Raw genomic sequence first — 18,577 nt, 5'->3', positions numbered from 1 at the left:
GGAGTCGCCCCCTGCTGGCCAATAGACAGAATGCAGCTGTAAGGCACTTCTGCACTGGCTTGACTTTCTCTAAATCCTTCACATTTACATACAATGCAGATGAGGGTTAAATGTGATATCTGACACAGTTACAAGTTTAAGAAGTTTAATAGAAAGCCTCTGTGACAGAGGAGGGTTGACTTCCCGCTCCCAATTTCTTTATCTGCATCACACATTAAGCACTCATACTGTATATAGAGAAATAAAGGCTTGAATGTGTTTCTGAATGATTAAAAACATCTCAAGCTGCATCATGAGATTTTCAGGGTTCATTTTGACAGCTATTTGAGATTTGGTCTCAGTCTTGAGATGAAAATACTTAATAGTTTTAGCCACATTTTAGTCATTTTTATCCTTCATAGTTTTAGCTTAGTTTTAATTGACAAAAATTAATTAATTAACTAATTAATCTTAGTTAAGTTTCAGTCATGTTTTCTATGTGTTTTTTAAATCTTTAATCCAGTGAGGCTAATTCCTGTATCAGAAATTAGATTAAAGGTGACAGGCTGTTTAAAAATCCCATTTAGACAAATTTTCTACACACTTCCAAACTGTCACAGTGTTTGACAGGTTTAAAGGGATAGTGCACTCAAAAATGAAAATTCAGCCATTATCTACTCACCCATATGCCGAGGGAGGCTCAGGTGAAGTTTTAGAGTCCTCACATCACTTGCAGAGATCCAAGGGGAGAGGAGGTAGCAACACAACTCCACCTAATGGAGGCTGACGGCGCCCCAGATTCAAACGTCCAAAAACACCTAATTGAAACCACAAAATATCTCCATACTGCTCGTCTGTAGTAATCCCAAGTGCACACGTGAACGCAGTGCACAGAGAGGCAGTTAGAGCTACAGGCTACAGTGAGACTAAAAACAGAGTTCAAATGATGTTTTTCCAAACTACTTTTTATGTCGGGGCTTCAGGACACTTGGATCACTATGGACGAGCAGTATGGAGATATTTTGTGGTTTCAATTATGTGTTTTTGGACGTTTGAATCTGGGGAGCCGTCAGCCTCCATTAGGTGGAGTTGTGTTGCTACCTCCTCTCCCCTTGGATCACCGCAAGTGTTGTGAGGACTCTAAAACTTCACCTGAGCCTCCCTTAGCATATGGGTGAGTAGATAATGGCTGAATTTTCATTTTTGGGTGCACTATCCCTTTAAGGGCTGATTTGCGAGCACACACTCACTCAATCATCATTTAAAGCTAAACATCTCTATTTATGGTTTTAAAAACTTTGACAGCACAAATAACTAATGTGAGACAGCTAGGATTTGTCCCCAGGTTCATTGTAAACTCTGACTTACCCATCTGAGGCAGAAAAATAACTTCATTAAAGCCTGAATTCTTTCTTCATCTGCAACATATTACTCTGGATAGTTTGGTTTGGTGATTCAAACGAAACATTACTTTTTATGTAACTAAACTAATCATGGATTTCAGCTTAGTTTTTATCATCAAGATCTATTTTAAGCTCATAACCATCTTGTTTTTGACATGGTAAAAAGGTCTTTGACAAAAAATTTTTGTCATAGTTTTTGTCAACGACACTGGAGATATTTTACGGCTACCTCAGAATAGCAAAACAAACTGTAAACACAACATTGACATACTACTGTATACTACTATCCAAACGTCCAGCAGACACAGAGATGTCATAAGTGTAACTGTCTTTCTTTTGCAACTCTTTTGTAGTTTCTGCCCACCTGGTGAATGTAAGTTCACTCTCCTTTTAGCTCTACTTTGGTCTCCACCAACTCCAGAGTGAAATACCTGGTTGATTAGCTGCTATAAAGTCTGCTGATTGGTGCTGGTTAGGTTGTGTACAGTGGATTTACCTACTGAAAGCAGCTGCGTGCTGTTGTTAACAAGGTTGGAGAGACTTGTGAGATGGAAAACCAAAACAATGAGCTGAGGATTTAGATTTATTCAAATGAGACACGTGATTTAATCTGACCAGGTGCTCATCATTGACCTCTTTGTCTCCAAACTTTAATGATGAAAAGTAATACGCATAACGTAGAGTACATCAGACAGTGCATAGAGCTGTCCATGTTTATGATTGTGCACAGTTGCACTGAATCAATACAGTAATGTGTGGTTCTGTGTGCAGAAAGATTAGTGTAGTGATGAGTAAGCATTAGGCATTAGTTGGAAATGAGTGTGTATGTATTGTAAATATTAGATGTAAACTGCGAATAGTGCTAATATAGTACATAGAGGGAAAGTGTGGCGAGTTACTATTTCATATAAGTATCATGATATACAGTATTTAATGTTTAAAGTTGTCACAAATAAGTAGTACAATACTCCTCTGTATGCACAGCATGTGCACGTGTGTTTATGTCTCACCAGCTGATTCCACCAGTGCCAGAGTCTTGAGGTGTCCGGTCAGCAGGACGTTATGCAGGTCTCTGTAGCAGCAGTTCAGGGTGATGTAACGCACGTCCCGCACCATGATGTCCTCCACACGAATATTATACTTCCTGAGAGGAGAAAAGGGAAAAGAGAAAAATAAATAGCGGTGAGGAGGAGGAAGAGGGAGATGAGAGGAATTTATCAAGTGCTTACAGATAAAAGGGATGGAGGTAAGTTTAAAAAAAAAGGCAAGAAGAGGAAGAAAAATGGATCCAATAAAGAATCAAATAACATTTCTGAATGTATACTTTGTTTTTTCTTTTTTAGAAAACTGACATTGACTATAATGCTTTGGTGATACATTTTCTGATGATTTATCACTCCACTGAAGTCAGTGAGCTACAGTTTCAGCTTGGTATGTGCAGTTTTCATAAAAAATATATTACTCTATACCCTCTCTCCTTCAAAGCCGACGCTGACAGCACATCCTTCCTTCAGCTGACCGGTCAATCCAATAACACCATACACTGTCGACACGTCATGCGGATGTAAGCGTCGGTTACAGCTCGGCCGTGTGTATAGCACGGGGAAGTGGGTGACATTGTGTGAGCAGATCTTGCCTCAGCAGAATCGAAGGCCCCGGTATACCAGTCATAAACACTCAGCTTTCTCTTCCTGCTCAAGCTTGCCAAAACCTGCAAACACGACAGCAGCCGCTCGATGGTTTCCGCTGCCAAGCCCTGCAGCCGTGCCAGGCCACAGGCTCCGGCCAAGCCTCCACTCCTTGTTGTGGTGACAACTCAATACGCTGACCTCTCTTGGAATACAAAGTTAATTTGATGACCATCCACCCCCATCTCCGCTTCAATACAGCAGAGTACAAAGTTTGTCCAGGCCTGTATACAGCACCGGGAAGAGGCAACAATAGAAAGCTGTGCTACAACAATGCCTGTCACATCAGGGACTTGGGCCTGGATCCGAGTACACTTGACCCCAGAGTCAAGTTCGTTTGATTCATGTGAACACTGTGTACAGTCCCAGGGAATGGATCCATGAACTGCATCATGAATCCACTCTGTTGTATTGGCTTAGGATTAGTGATGACATAAACAAATGTCTTATAGACGATGACACAAGTGTACTAGCGTACACAACAACATTACCAGTGTGAAAGCTGAGCAGCAATGGAGTGGCGATGGGGGGTGTCAGTCATACTCAGGCATGGTACGAATCAATTGTCGCTAAGATGAAAATAACTGTACAGAAAGGTTCTCTTTAGGTCCTCACGTGGTGCTGCAACACATCACTAAATAATCCATCAAATGCTCCCTACTAGTAGCAACAAAGGGTCAGTTCACCCATATTACCGAAATTATAAAATAATGACATCTTAAACCTATCATCAGACAAGAACATAGGAAACAGATTATGCTCCATGACAACCTTGTTTTTTATATCCAAGGGTGTATTGAAGGTTCTTTCTACACTACCTGCATGTGGAAACCAGAATGTGGTTGGATTTAGGAATGTTGGCCTTCGCTACATGCCCCTCCACCACCCTGATCTCCACACCCCAAAGTCTGGGGTGTGCTTAAAAGAACTGGTTTATTATACATATTGTCAAACCTGTTGCAAATAGTCACACTCAAAAGGTGAGTAGACTGTAGAAATGAGGAAAATGGCACATGTTCTTTTAATTAAAAGCATCCATGATATTGTACTCGTTTAACAGTTTGAAAAAGATGTTAAAGTTCTGCCTACTGTGCATTCTCATTACTGCACGCCTGACTACATGAAGTGGGTGTGCTTAATGGACAGTAGGTTACAGTTACAAAAGTTGCCAGACATAGCCCCTATCCTGTCAGTGTCAGAAAGTTGTGGAGGGAAGGAGTTTTATATGTAGTTTAATGACCTGAGAAGCATTTTGTTTGAAGAATATAGACCCCTTTACTTTTCGGCATACTTTCTGGTTTTCTACCAAGAGGCTTTGAGTGGGCAACAAAGTACTAAATAAGGATACTGGCCTGGCTACTAGCCATGCAAACAGTGTTGCGTTTAATTGTCTAGGTTTTGAGATATTTGTCAACTAAATTCAATGGAAGTGAATGGACTGTTGTTTGTGGTGCTCACAGAATTAAAGAATGACATCACAGTCAACAGCTTTCCATTTTCATTGGAACTACTTTTGACAGGAAAAAAATATTCCCAATGAAAAGTCTTAAGTACGGTCAGGAGATTTTCCACACTAATGGGGACACTCTTTTGGGAAAGACATTTTTTGCTGCACAAATGAAATTCAATTTACCTTGACTGTAATGGGGTCTTGGTCGTGGATCTATCTACATGGCTAGTTACCTCTACAGGACAGAGAGAAATTTATTTAGAATCAGTCAGGACCACTTCTGGGACCTCTCTGCCCTTCCATGTGCATACATACAAAGCCTGGGGCAGAGAGAGAGAGAGAGATAGAGAGAGAGAGAGAGAGAGAGAGAGAGAGAGAGAGAGAGAGAGAGAGCTCCCTGCCCTTCCATGTGCATACATGGAAACCCTTAAGGCAAGGACAGCAGCAAAGACCCCTCGGGAACAGAACAGAGCGCCATCAATGACAAACAGAAATGACACTGATAAGTCAGACACAGCATGAAAAGGAGGAGCTGGGGTGGGTCTACTGCAAACCTGTGAGATCACCTGTCAGTCACACAGTGCAGGCCAAAGTCCTGGTGATCAGCATTAAAGAGTTGTACCTGTTGCTCTTTGTCTTTTTAGTCACAATGACATATTACTGCTCAGACTAACTCTCTAGTTCCTTGTCTGTTTTTTCTTGACAAACCCAAAATGGAAAATATAATACTTATAATACTTATAATATAATACAGATCTACCAAGCACATACTTTAAGCAGTAGTAAATCATACAGATTTACTGAACTGGATAAAGGTTGAATTACGACTATGTTTATTCAGTCTGCCTATTGAATGTACAGTAATATATACATAAAAAGAGCCTTTGAAAAACATCACCCTTAAAGAACACTTCCTCTCTCTGATGCATTGGCAGCCTCTTTTCATTTGCTAAATGATCTGAGAGAATAACGTAATGCATGCCTCTGAACTGGCCACAACCGCTGCCAAGACTAATTTCCCCTGGGATATCAAAGGCAGTTGATGAAATCTGATTGGTTTCTTCTTAATTGAACCTTCGTCCCTGCAAGGCCTGGCCATTCATCTCATCAGTTTGAGGTATCTCGCTTTAAGCCTTAGCTTATAGATTTGGGCCGTGATAAACAGACTTATAGCGTTATAAATCCAGGCTTACAGATCATCCATATTGTCCAGAGCAGAGTGGATATGCTCTGGGTGTTGATGTGTGTGTGTGTGTGTGTAAGCGAGAGAGGGAGAGCGGGGGTGTATGTAAGGGAAGGTGTGGAAGCCAATAAAAGGATGCTTGTAACGATTCAGGGAAAATATGATCATCTCCTGTGGCTTTGCTCCCTGTCAGACAAGCAGAGACGACAGTGGACGGAGAACGATTCAACAAACTATAATTGGCCATTATGAAATGCTAAGAAACGTACAGTGACAGATAGAAAAGACATGCACACACGCACACACACATGCACAGTGATGTTATGTAATTGTTCCCACACTTTTTTTTAAATGTCACTTCAACGCTGAAGATGGATCTGTCAAGAGAGAAGGCAAGAGACTGGCCTGAATGAAAGGGGGAGAGAAGAGGCGGAAAAGGTTTTCGTATGTGCTCAGAGGAGAGAAGTGTGTAACAGCGTGCCTGTAGTGTGTGTGTTGAGATCTGCAAAAGCTATACATAAATAAAAGATAAGAAATCAAATTCTTTCCATGTCCGTGTGGGTGTGTGAGCAAATGCACATGCCGTCATATGTGTGTGTCGCGCGGCAGGCGTTACACAAGTGTTCCTATGTGTGTGTGTGGGTGGACGGCTGCGTTGGTGTGAGATGGATAATTTCCAGTTTCAGTGACAAACACATTCAGTTTGGAGGGGGCAACTGTACCTGCAGTCTCACCCCCCCACCCCCCAATGTCCCCCTCTGCCGCCCCTCCTCCGCTGTTGTATGCTGCAGTAACACACACTGACACACACACACACAAAGGCCTGGTGATTGAGTTTGTTGCGAGAGGCAGAAAGGGCAAAAAAGTGAATGAAGTATGGAGGGAAATCGGAGCGTTCTGCACAGTGACTCAAGTTCATAGTGTGTATGTTATTAAATATAGATGATTCAAGGAGATTACATTTTTGTGTGGGTGTTTGTGTGTGTGGACTGCATATTTACACACTAGCACACACACAAACACACCGAGGAGACTCCTGACAGTTTCTCAATCATCTTTATGCCTCGCCGACTTTGAACATTTCGTCTCGCGTGTCATTATGTTGAGATAATTTGATATTTTTTTTGATGATAGATGGTCGTGTTATGATTTATTTTTGCTTGGCATGCGCGCACACACACTCAAACGCTATCTGTCTGTCTCACACAAACACACATGGGAGGCTTTCTGTCAGTTTCTCAATCATATTTATGCCCCAGCAACTTTTTAACATTTGGAAACTTTGTGTTTATCATTAAGTTTAAATGATTTGCTTGTGTGTTAACGATTAATGATGGTCTCGTGTTGTGATGACAAACAAACACACAGACGATTTCTCATGTTTTTCTGACTACATTTCTAATTCAATCCACTAGAGTATGTTAAAGCTTTGATAATTTATATTTATTAATAATTTATGAGATTTAACAGACAGGCAGAGATACATTTACATGACTGGTAAAGGATAATAATCTCATTTTTTTAGCTAGTTATGCTGATATTGAACTCTTCTGTGACCTGGAAACACTGCAGCATTGCTAAAACAAACTCTGTTTACAGAGTTTGTTTACAAAACAAAAATGACCTCTGCCTACATGTGTGTTTTAGCTCCGTTTAAGAGTTAATGATATCATGCCTGAAAATGTGTATAACGTGACCAGTCATCTGCATGCCGATGTAAAGAGGAAGCAGTTGTCTAATCTGTGGTTGCTTGCCTGGTAACAGAAAATACTACTGAGATATCAAATTTGTATTTTTATTATTATAATTATTTGTGCGAGGTAGCTAGAATGCTAGAATATTCTGTGTTGACTCACTTCATACACGTAAATAACTCATAACTCTCATAACATCATAGATGCATGAAATCACTGAATCGATCAATAAACATTTGATAGTACGTCCTCGCCGTCAAACGTCCCAGGAGGATTTCAATTGCTAATTGGCTATCACAGCACAGGAGTTCAGATTTTTCAACTCTCACGAATAAGCGTATGACGTGAAATTAAGCAACTCGCGTCATTCACACTGCTTAATTTGCATATATCCATATCCATTGCACCGCCCAGTGGGAATTGGTGTCTAATCGCATCTTTACATTGACTTTATGTGTAATTCACTGGCATAAATTGTTTCATTTGCGCCCAGTGTGAACACAACATAAAGCGATCAAGGTAGCAGAAAACAGTTTGGGAGTTGTTGCGTAGCAGATGCAGCAACATATCAGAGTTATGCAGAGTGCACTGGACGATGTGTCTGCTGGTGTTTTAACTTAGTCTTTAGCTTTATTTATTTATTTTTTTTTTTTTCGCACTTTGAGCGCCTTTTTGAACTGATCCTAACCTATGGACCTTCTAGCCCAGTTACACTGGTGTGCAGGTATCTCCAGAGGAGTAACATTACCCACACAAGAAGGCTAAAATCACAAGAGGTATAGACATATATAGACATAGCTGTAATGTTTTGGCCCGACATGCCGTGACTGATGAGACCCAATCAGGAAGTGAACAAGGTTTTTCTGCATTGCTGCTTTGTCTCCACCCATCCAGAATAATGGATGTAGCTACTGTGACATCATCCACTGCTTTGAGGACACCCATTTTGAAGCCTAGTGGGCTGCTTGTTTAGTCATTTCTTATATTTGTGCAGATGTTTTTGTTCTGAACACTCATGGAGGCGTGTCATCTTCAAAATGGCCTCTCATTGTGATCCACTGCTGTCACCCACCTGCATTCACTTATCAGTCATGATTGGGTGACACCGCCTAAGTTTAAAAAGTTTATAAAATGTTTGCTTGACTTCTGTCCACCCTTTTGTACCCTAAAGAAGACCTGAGGGTTGAAACCAGTCAGCATTTTAATGCAGCCATGTTTTTTAAATAAAGGCTTTTTCTTTCATGTGCTGACCTGTAGACAAACGTTGATGCATAAAATCACTGGAGTTTGCCTTTCACAAAGTGAGGACATTTTAAATCTCCTGACCAGAGTCCAATTCAATTTGAATACCATACCCGCCCTGCACCTGCACAGATCACGGCCAGATTGAATCTGTTAATGCAATTACAATGGAAAATGTACCTAAGGCTATGGATGATTTGTTTGTTGTTTGTTTGTTTTTATGCGCCATTTATGAATCTGGTAATTTAAAAGCAGAGCTGGAGCATGAGAGTGCTAAACTAGCTTAGACGACGGGAGCTCAGTGCAGTAGCGGTCCCATAAAAGTTCAATTCATTTCAATTTAATTTTATTCATAAAGCCCAATATCACAAATCACAATTTTCCTGAGGGCTTTACAGCATACAACATCCCTCTGTCCTTGGACCCTCACAGCGGATGAGGAGAAACTCCCCAAAATCCCTCCAAAAGTTGGGCCTGTTGACAGGATCTTACGTCATGTAATCACGTTCACTGCTCAACATTACTGCTGCAAACATGCAACATGTTTTCCTGGACACATTTCCTACCTGGGAGTCCAGAAGATGTCACAAGCTTTGCACTTTCCTGGAAAACCTCAACTAAACTGTCAGAAATCTATGAAAATATGATCCAAGTTGCATTAAAATCTTTTAGAGCAAGTACTATTAACACATCTCGTAATGATCCCATGTGCATGTGTCCACTGTGTGATTAGTGTTTTCTATATTATATAATAAGTAAAGATAATAACCAACTATTCAAACCGCTCACTGAAAACACGTCTGACATAACACACAGCTTTCTCTCTCCTCTTCATTCTCTCAGAGACACAGGCAGGACAGGAGAGCGAGGGCGAGATTGAGAGGCCATAAGGTCGCAGAGGATAATAGGGAGAGAGAGAGGAGTGGAGAGCAGCAGAGATAGAGGAACAGAGGAATAGATAACGAAGAGATGGATAGTGTGGGTCAACCGAGGTCCTGATGTAGAAAGTGAAAGACTCAAGTAGCAGACAGAGACAAAACTCTTCTGGGGATGACCACAGAAACTGATGAACAGATGGACTATGAAATAAAATGTTTCCTCATTACTTCAAATTTGTGGATGACGCATCCAAACTATTATCTCCACCTAATGATTTGCCAACATCCATAATAATAATCGTCTCCAAACAATTAAACGAAAAGTGCTTCTGCGTGGTTTCACTGAGCTCTGAGGACATGAAGCAGCTGGTAATCCCATTCAGTATTGTGTGGTTGGTATAAATTATTAATGGGAGTGAAAGCATTTAAAAGCCATGTAATGGTGAACCATTGAGCCAGGCACTTCCACCCTCGTTTGTCTTTTTTTAAAGCAAATTCCTCCCTGTGATTCGTGGTGTACCCTGAAGGAAGGAAAGATGGTGTGCTATGTGGAGTTCAAACACCTAAATTAAAAGCAATATTCAGAAGCATTAAGACTCACTGTGTACTCAGCTTTACCTATTAACACATTAGATTAAGACCGGCAACATTTACACAGTGAGCCATTATGTGTCTAATTAAACTTCCACAATGAAAGAAATGAGCCGCTGCAGAGCAAACAAACAAAAACTTTCAACAACAGTCAAACAAAACCGACCCGGCTTTAGTTAGAGATTATAGCTGATATGGTGTGCTTCAGGTAAGAATATACATATTACCATACTCACTACATTACATGCAAGCAGTGGCATAAGGTAGTTACCACAGGCCTGACTAGTTCCTGGTTATAAGGTGCACCGGGGCAACCTGAGCCTTCATCAAGAACTCAATGGGGCTGTGGAAAACAACTCTGGAGGCCACCTCAAAGCCAAATGCACAAGTTACCATCAAGTACGGCAGTTACCAAGGTGATGCACTGTCCCCACTACTGTTCTGCATAAGCCTGAACCCCCTCAGCCAACTCATCACAAAGAATGGCTACAGATACCAGTTCTGAAGAGGAGCAACCAACGGTCACCTCCTCAATATGGATTACGTTAGCTGTACGCCATCGACTCACTGATCCACCTCACCAGGATCTACAGCAATGACATCAGATTGTCATTTGGATGAGACAAGTGTGGTCGGATGGTGTCCAAGAGAGGGAGGACGATCAGAACCAAGGGGGTTGAGCTACCAGAGGGCAGAATGCAGATGTTCGGGACAGCTACAAGTATCTTGCCCAAGTCCCGCAGGCAAATGGGAACCACCAAGAGGCCGCAAGGAAGTACGCCACAGCCAAACACCTACACAGAGTAAGGCAGGTCCTGAAAAGTCAGAGGCATCAACGCATACGCCCTCCCAGTCATCAGATACCCTGCTGGTATAATAAGCTGGCCAAAGGAGGAGATAGAGGCCACTGATATCAAGGCAAGGAAGCTTCTCACAGTGCACGGAGGGTTTATTTTATTTTTTATCTTTTGTATCTTACTATATAATGATGAAAACTCTGTGTGTGTGTGTGTGTGTGTGTTCCATGTTTTTCTCCTCACTGACTTGGTCAATCCATGTGAAATTTGGCACAGTGGTAGAGGGTCATGGGAGGATGCCAATGAAGCAATATTACATCAATTGGCCAAAGGGGGGCGCTATAGCAACCCATTGAAATGTCAAACTCTGAATGGGCATATCTCATGCCCCGTATGTCGTAGAGACATGAAACTTTGCACAGAGATGCCTCTCCTCATGAGGAACACATTTGCCTCAAGAACCCATAACTTGCGCTTATATAGATTTTCCGCCATTTTGAATTTTTTGAAAAACACTTCAAATGGATCTCTTCCTAGGAAGTTTGAGCGATCTGCATGAAAGTGGGTGAACATAATCTAGGGACCAATATCTAAAGTTCCCTCTTGGCAAAAGTTGGAAAACTTACTAAAACTGAGCTTCTATAAGGCAATGAATATTGCGGAGGGCGTGGCTCATCACATAAAGGTGTATAACATCTCAAGGGTTTCACCCATCACCACGCAACTTTGTAGGCATATGACCACACATAATCTGAGGGGACCCCTCCATTATTGACCCCATCAAACAAAATGGGGGCGCTAGAGAGCTCATTTCTTATCTAGGCCTAACCGCCATATGGATTTTTACTAAACTTGGTAGATATGTAGAACAGGACGCCTCAAGGTGACTGGAGAAATTTAACTCTAATTGGCAACTGGGTGGCGCTATAACAACAGAAAAATGCTTCAAAATGGCTAAAATGTGACCGATCGCTGTGGCTCCCCCTGTGGACCAATGTTGGTGTTGTTTTCTAATGTTTGGTATGACTAAGTCATGGTGTGGTATGCTGTACATAATCACGGAAACTGTCAGTGTGTCATTCTGTCAGTCAGTCATTCTGTCTGTCCCACGTTTTTCTACTCACTGACGTGGTCAATCTATGTGAAACTGCACATAGGCATTGAGGACTGGCATAGGTAGAAGGGGACAAAGCTATAGGACCTATACATGCACAAAGTGGAGAGATGTCTGAGTGGTTAGGGGGGTTCGTTGCCTTGCTCAAGGGCAGTGCCCAGGAGGTGAACTAGCACCTCTCCAGCCACCATTCCATGCTCCATATTTGGTCCAGACGGGGACTTAAATAGGCGATCCTCCGGTTCCCAACCCGAGTCCCTATGGACCGAGCTACTGCTGCCCCAAGTCATCCCAAGTCCAGCACCCTGAGGCAATACACTAAGCGGAATGAGGGGCGCCGAGGACTGGTGAGCGTCAGAGCCACTGTCCAGGTCAAAACAACCAAGATCTAGGAATACATCAGAAAGATGTCCCACAAAGATGAGCTGCTAAGTGAATACCTCAGGCAGCAGAAACCTGAGAATGCAGAAGAGGAGGACGAACCACCATTTGAGGACAAGCCCATGCATGGCATGTACCACCGACAAATTGAAGAAGTGGCCAATATCAAGAAAACCTTCCAGTGGCTGGAAAAGGCTGGGCTGACAGACAGCACAGATGCAATTATCATGGCAGCACAGGAACAGGCACTTCATACAAGATCGATAGAAGCAGGGGTCTACCACAGCAGACAGGACCCCAGGTGCAGGCTGTGCAAAGATGCTCCTGAGACAGTTCATCACATAACAGCAGGGTGTAAGATGCAGCAGGCAGGAAGAGTGTATATGGGATGCCATAACCAAGTGGCTGGCATAGTGTACAGGAACATTTGCACTGAGTACGGGCTGGGCATGTGGACATCAGTATGTATTCAAGACTGTTTCATAACCAGTTAAAAACTCCTTGTAGCTGCTTTAATATTGAAAACCCGTTTTGTTTCGAATACTTCCAACACATATATGTAATGTACTGCAGTGATGATGTTGGTGTGCTGCTGTACATACTCGTGGTGTCCCCAGCCCAGCTCTGGGAGGTAGGGCAGCTTCTTGATCCTGATGATGGAGTCGTACAGGGAGGGCTGCAGGGACTGGGCCACGGCGTTGGCCAGGATCACCGCTATCATCACCGGCAGGATGTGGGAGATCTGGCCCGTCAGCTCGAACACGATGACTGCGGTGGAAACAGTGTGGGTGACCGCTCCGGACAAGGCCGCCGCACCTTTGGGGTGGGAGAGAGGACCGTCGGGTGAGCGGAAGAACAGAGAAGTACAGCAGAGAAGCAATTGTTCAGATCAGTGGTTCTCAAGGTGGGGTCTGGTGCTAAATAAAGGGGGTCCTTGAGGGGGTTTCAGGGGCGTCATCCATCAAAATGAAAAAACTGTTTAACATTACCGTGACTTCAAAGAGCAATAAATCATACTTTTACTATCCCATATTTAAAAGAGAGGATGTTAAACAATACCAGTGACTTCAGATCTCCACTAGTTACTGATATTTCTTTAATTTTCAAACCTCACTTCCCAACAGAGCTAATAAAGCCTGAAAAGAGAAACAGTCTGAGCAGGAGAGGACAGTGCCAAGAATGACTGTAGTCAAAACACATTTTGTTCTCACCTTAAAAATAAACTGCAGTCTGAGATATTACCTCTACACAGTGAGGGAAAATAACTTTGAGTCAAGTCCTGTAATAAAGTATAGTTTGGAATTATTTGTGTTTTCCTTAAATGTTTCTGTTTTCTTACACTACTTTAAACTTAACTACATTTATCTGACGGCTACTGTTTCTTAAAGCAGCTGTGCGGAACTTTTGACCATTTATAAAACTGTCCCTAGTTCGTATCACCTCCCCTTGAAGATCCGCATATTTATTTGAACCCAACAGCGACAAAAAAAGCCTTTCTCTATATGGCTATTTAGCATAGCCTCGGTCGGGTCAGACACACAGCAGAAGTCAGCAAACCAGAATACGGCACCCAGAGGCGGAAGTAAGTCTGCACCCCTGCAGCGGCCCGCAGCCATTAAACCACAGAAGAAGAAGGAGCCGTGTTTACGAGTAGGATTTAAGAAACAGGCTAAATGACATGATGTTGCACACTCTTGTACAGTAGGTGGTGGTATGCACCTGTTTGCGATCCGCCAATAAATTGAGAGAAGAAGACGAGCCGTGTTCACAGAGAGTGTTCTTCGAGTAAGTGGTACGCAACAGGCATTGCTGAACACATAACAGTTTTACCAGATGTATCTATAAGGACTTGGCTGTAGTTTCGATGTCATGGCGGATAAAGAAGGAGCACCATCTAAAAGCAAAAGAACAGAAGAACAGAAGAAGGCTAAACGGGACAGTGATAGGGCTCGAGCCCAAATGCGTGTAAACCTCGGTCGGGCATTCACCAAGTGGAGAGAGCTGAGAGATTTGAAAGGTTTTAAAACTGATCCCGAGTTGGCCCTTTTCCTAATCGACAGGTATGTCATTTTTTTTTTTTATTTAGAGAATATACCGCAACTTGTTAGACGTTGTTTCACTTCAATATATGACGACATGGAAGTTATAAGCAAGCTAAATGTAACGTTAGCTGATGTGAACCGCTTTTGTCTAGTAATGTTACAACAAACACCACAAAATTATCTGTGACTGTGACCATGGACACAAATATACAGCAGGCAGTTGTCCTCAGTTTATAAGAAATTCAGAGCTACACCAGAACATTTCTGAGTTTCCTCTCGCTCTCCAAAACAAATGCATGCAGTAATTGCCGGTTGCAGCCGAGATTTTACGATTGAAGTCGAATACCGGCTGCAGTTGAGATTTTACGACACCAGGCTGTGGGTGTCATACCACTTCGACCAAAGGAGGCGCTATTATCAACGAAAACGTAAAGTTCCGCACAGCTGCTTTAACAAATATACCGTGTATTTTACAAACTAAACCAACAGTAGATTATGAAATACTGTGGTTTGTTATACGTCTAATGAAGTTAGATTTGCTCGAGCTCAACCAACTACAACATTATAATCAACACAAATAGTAATCAAATCATCTTGCAATGCAATCTTCTGCATCAAGTACTTTTCAATTTTTTTTTTTTTTTTTAAGATATTTTTTGGGCATTTTTAAGCCTTTATTTGATAGGACAGACAAGCGTGAAAGGGGGAGAGAGAGAGGGAGTGACATGCAGCAAAGGGCCACAGGCTGGAGTCGAACCTGGGCCGCTGCGGCAACAGCCTTGTACATGGGGCGCCTGCTCTACCATTAAGCCACAGACGCCCCTACTTTTCAATATTTTTTCTTCTGTACTTTAACAGAAATTAGCTTAGCCAGTAGTGGATGTTTGATCTGAGAAACAGGGGTGTCTCTGTCTCTTCAGACGCTTCTATACGTTTTGTGTCCATGGTGGCTGGCACAGGAAAATGTCTAAGTACAATCTGTAGTTTGAGCGACAGTCCCAGAGCTGGCGAAAATCAGCCTGATGACCGTCAAAGGCAAATGAGCAAGGAGATCTGGGTGCTGGCAAGAAGGAGGGAAGTTTATCACATACTGCCCACGTTGTTATGATATAAAACTGGTCGAAAATTGATAAAGTGTCCTTTCAAGTAAAAATCTGAGTAATTCATCAACCACTGCCTCTTCACTACACACATTTAATTTGTTTGCGCTATCCTTACTAGTGAACATTCACTTATTTCATTCATTTTCCATAACTGCTTATCCTGTTGGGGGTCGCAGGGCGTGGAGCCTATCCCAGCTGACACTGGACAGGTCGCCAGACTATCACAGGGCTGACACATAGAGACAGACAACCATTCACACTCACATTCACACCTACGGACAATTTAGAGTCACCAATTAACCTGCATGTCTTTGGACTGTGGGAGGAAGCTGGAGCACCTGGAGGAAACCCACGCTGACACAGGGAGAACATGCACACTCTGCACAGAAGGGCACCCTCACCCTGGGGTTCAAACCAGGAACCCTCTTTCTGTGAGGCGACAATGCTAACCACTGCACCTACTGCCATCTCCTGGTGGCCAAACGACTGCATAACTTTAGACACAGCTGTAAGATTCACCACAATGGGACGGTCACTAATAGGTTAATAAACGTGGTCACACTGCTACCACCATAAAAGAATACACACTAACGACATTTCTCTAAATCTTTTCAGTACTATCACACACACAATATACTGCACATACAGCATCATAGATCCAAACCATAAAACCACATCTCTACAATCATCATCATCCTGTTATCAATTTCCTGAACCAGACCCAGCACTCTCTCCTTTATCTCAGCCCAGCAAAACAAATTCATATTCCCCTCCACACAATCTTCTCCTATACTGATGCCCATAAGGCGAAAATCAACTTATTCAGGTGGTTCAATATAAAAGAGAACCTGTATATTTCAACAACGTGTTGTGAAAGAACTAATATAAAAAGTGCATCAATGCAGACAGAGCAGCATGGGGCAAAGTGAGCGTCCGCTGCTCGACAGAGAAGCTGGATGAATCCACTCCAATAAATAAGATAAAAAAAAAACAGTAGAGAATGAAAGCATTAAAATAAAGTAAAAAGCAAGAGGAGAGAGAGAAACAGATGGTGGGTGAGAGAGTCTACAAAAGCGGGTTTCATTGTTCTTTCTTGTAACTTAATTAAGCCTGTGTATGTCTGCCTATCGTCCTCACAGAAACGCTCCTGCTCCTTTTGCCTGGCCCAACATTTAGTCCTTCAAGCGAGGCTCCGCTGTGAGACGAAAGAGGCTCATCAGAGTGTCAGGCCTGTAAAGGGCTGAGTCATCAGCTACAGTGCACCACAACAACAACACCGCCAGCAGCCCAGAAAAACAGCCGCTGCAAACCTGAAACAGTGGCATAATCAGCACGGCTGTCAACAAGTAGCACAGCGGAGGGACTCGCAGCGCTGCATCTCATTAGACACGCAACTTCATTAGGGATGGAAGTGACGTGGTCATGAGGGGGCAGCCGGTGTTTGCAAGACATGAAATACATTCAGGTTTTTTTTTCTTTTGAAAAAAGAAAACATTGAGAGGAGAAATGAGAAATAATTCAAAGATTAAATTGGAGATTGAAACAAGAAGTCAGTCACTGAAAAAAAGATTAAAGAAAAAGATTAAAGAAAAAACTATTATTCCATGAACCAACAGCTTACAATAACTACTGTGGGGAAAATTCTATTTCTTAGCACAAGTTTTGGATTACGCAACAAGTTGCATCGTCAACTTCCAAACTTGTAAGCAGGATATGAAGCCCTGACAGCAGCACTACGAGCTGTGAACGTTTGTGGTTCAGTCAGCTGGTGTCTGAGCTGCTTTTGTTAAAGCTTGTGTGGTGATCTTGTCAATGTAACTATTCTGTCTCGAATGTTGGAGTGTGGTCATATCCCCTGTCTGCTTTAATCAGGCTCCATATTGAGTTTCAACCTGAAGCTGTAAAGTGAGGAATTGGGCTGTAGGAAATATTTATCCTGATTTCTTCTCTATGAGCGATGGCGTAAGAAGTGAACTATTGTACACAAGTGGGTGGCTGATGATTTACAGAAACTAATGACAAGTAGTAAAAAATGTTTGCACAGTTACCATCCTGGAAAGACTGATTTTATGGGTTATGAGCGAGAAATCATTTTGTGGAGGTCCCAAAACTGCCACAAAATGTCCCCAATATTAATGGATTGAATATGACAAATGATTTGTGTGGGCGAGACCAAAAACTGAAAACAGCTTTTAAGAAAATAAAAATAAAATAACATTAAGGAGATTGGTCAGGGAAGTGTTAACACAGAGAGTGATATGTGCCATGATTGTGTCTTTTACTTACCCACGACAGCGTAGCCTCCTGGCACTATGGGGTAGATGGTGCCATCTGTGTTAATGCCATCTGGGAACCAGGCTGCCATGCTCTCTCCAACCAGACGACCAAAGGCTGCCCCTGATACACACACAGACGTGTGAAAAGAAACACAGACTACAATCAGTACTGGGTTTAACACTGGGAACAATAACTAACACTAACGTACTGTGTTACTGCTGCGAAGTGGCAGCTCTGTTTCCTCCTCAGAAAATAACACTGACAGAAAACCCTGAACAATAATTTTTTCCCTCTCTTGTGAATGGTTGCAGACGTACTAGCAGGGTTGGGTCAGATTACTTTGAAATGTAATCATTTACTGAATACAAATTACATAGCATTATTTGGTAATTAGAAAGGTAATCCATTCCATTTTCAACCGAAGCTGGGTCGCAGGGGCAGCAGGCTGAGCTGGAAAGAAAGACGAGAGTCAGCCTTCAAAGTCCATGTTCGTATCCGTACAAAATGTCAGGTTTAAACCGGGTTCGGGCTTGTAATCACAGTTAAAGCGACGGGCCGGGTTTGGACAGAACATACCCGGGCTCAGGTGGGGTTGGGCTGGATTTTTTGGGGCCTGATCTAAGCTCTACTCTGGTGGATTCAAAGGCGTTCCCAGGCCAGACGAGATATGTAATCCCTCCGGTGTATTCTGGGTCTGCCCCGGGGCCTCCTACCAGTGGGACGTGCCCGGAAGACCTCTAACAGGAGGCGCCCAG

General features: G+C 42.6%; 1 protein-coding gene across 5 annotated transcripts in view; it reads right to left on the bottom strand.

Annotated features, from left to right (window-relative positions):
* The window catches only part of LOC117259090 (chloride channel protein 2), a 226,263-nt gene that overhangs the window by 44,876 nt on the left and 162,810 nt on the right, over positions 1–18,577 (bottom strand). For all 5 annotated transcript variants that reach the window (XM_033630303.2, XM_033630304.2, XM_033630307.2 and 2 more), the window contains 3 exons: positions 17,832–17,942; positions 13,003–13,216; positions 2,393–2,526 (listed from right to left, as the gene is read on the bottom strand). In XM_033630303.2, coding sequence (XP_033486194.2) covers positions 2,393–2,526; positions 13,003–13,216; positions 17,832–17,942 — 459 coding nt within the window. The remainder of the gene's footprint in view (positions 1–2,392; positions 2,527–13,002; positions 13,217–17,831; positions 17,943–18,577) is intronic.

Source organism: Epinephelus lanceolatus, chromosome 4 (genome assembly GCF_041903045.1).
Source record: "Epinephelus lanceolatus isolate andai-2023 chromosome 4, ASM4190304v1, whole genome shotgun sequence".
Classification (NCBI taxonomy): Eukaryota; Metazoa; Chordata; class Actinopteri; order Perciformes; family Serranidae; genus Epinephelus; species Epinephelus lanceolatus.
This window is presented reverse-complemented; position numbering and strand designations above follow the sequence as displayed.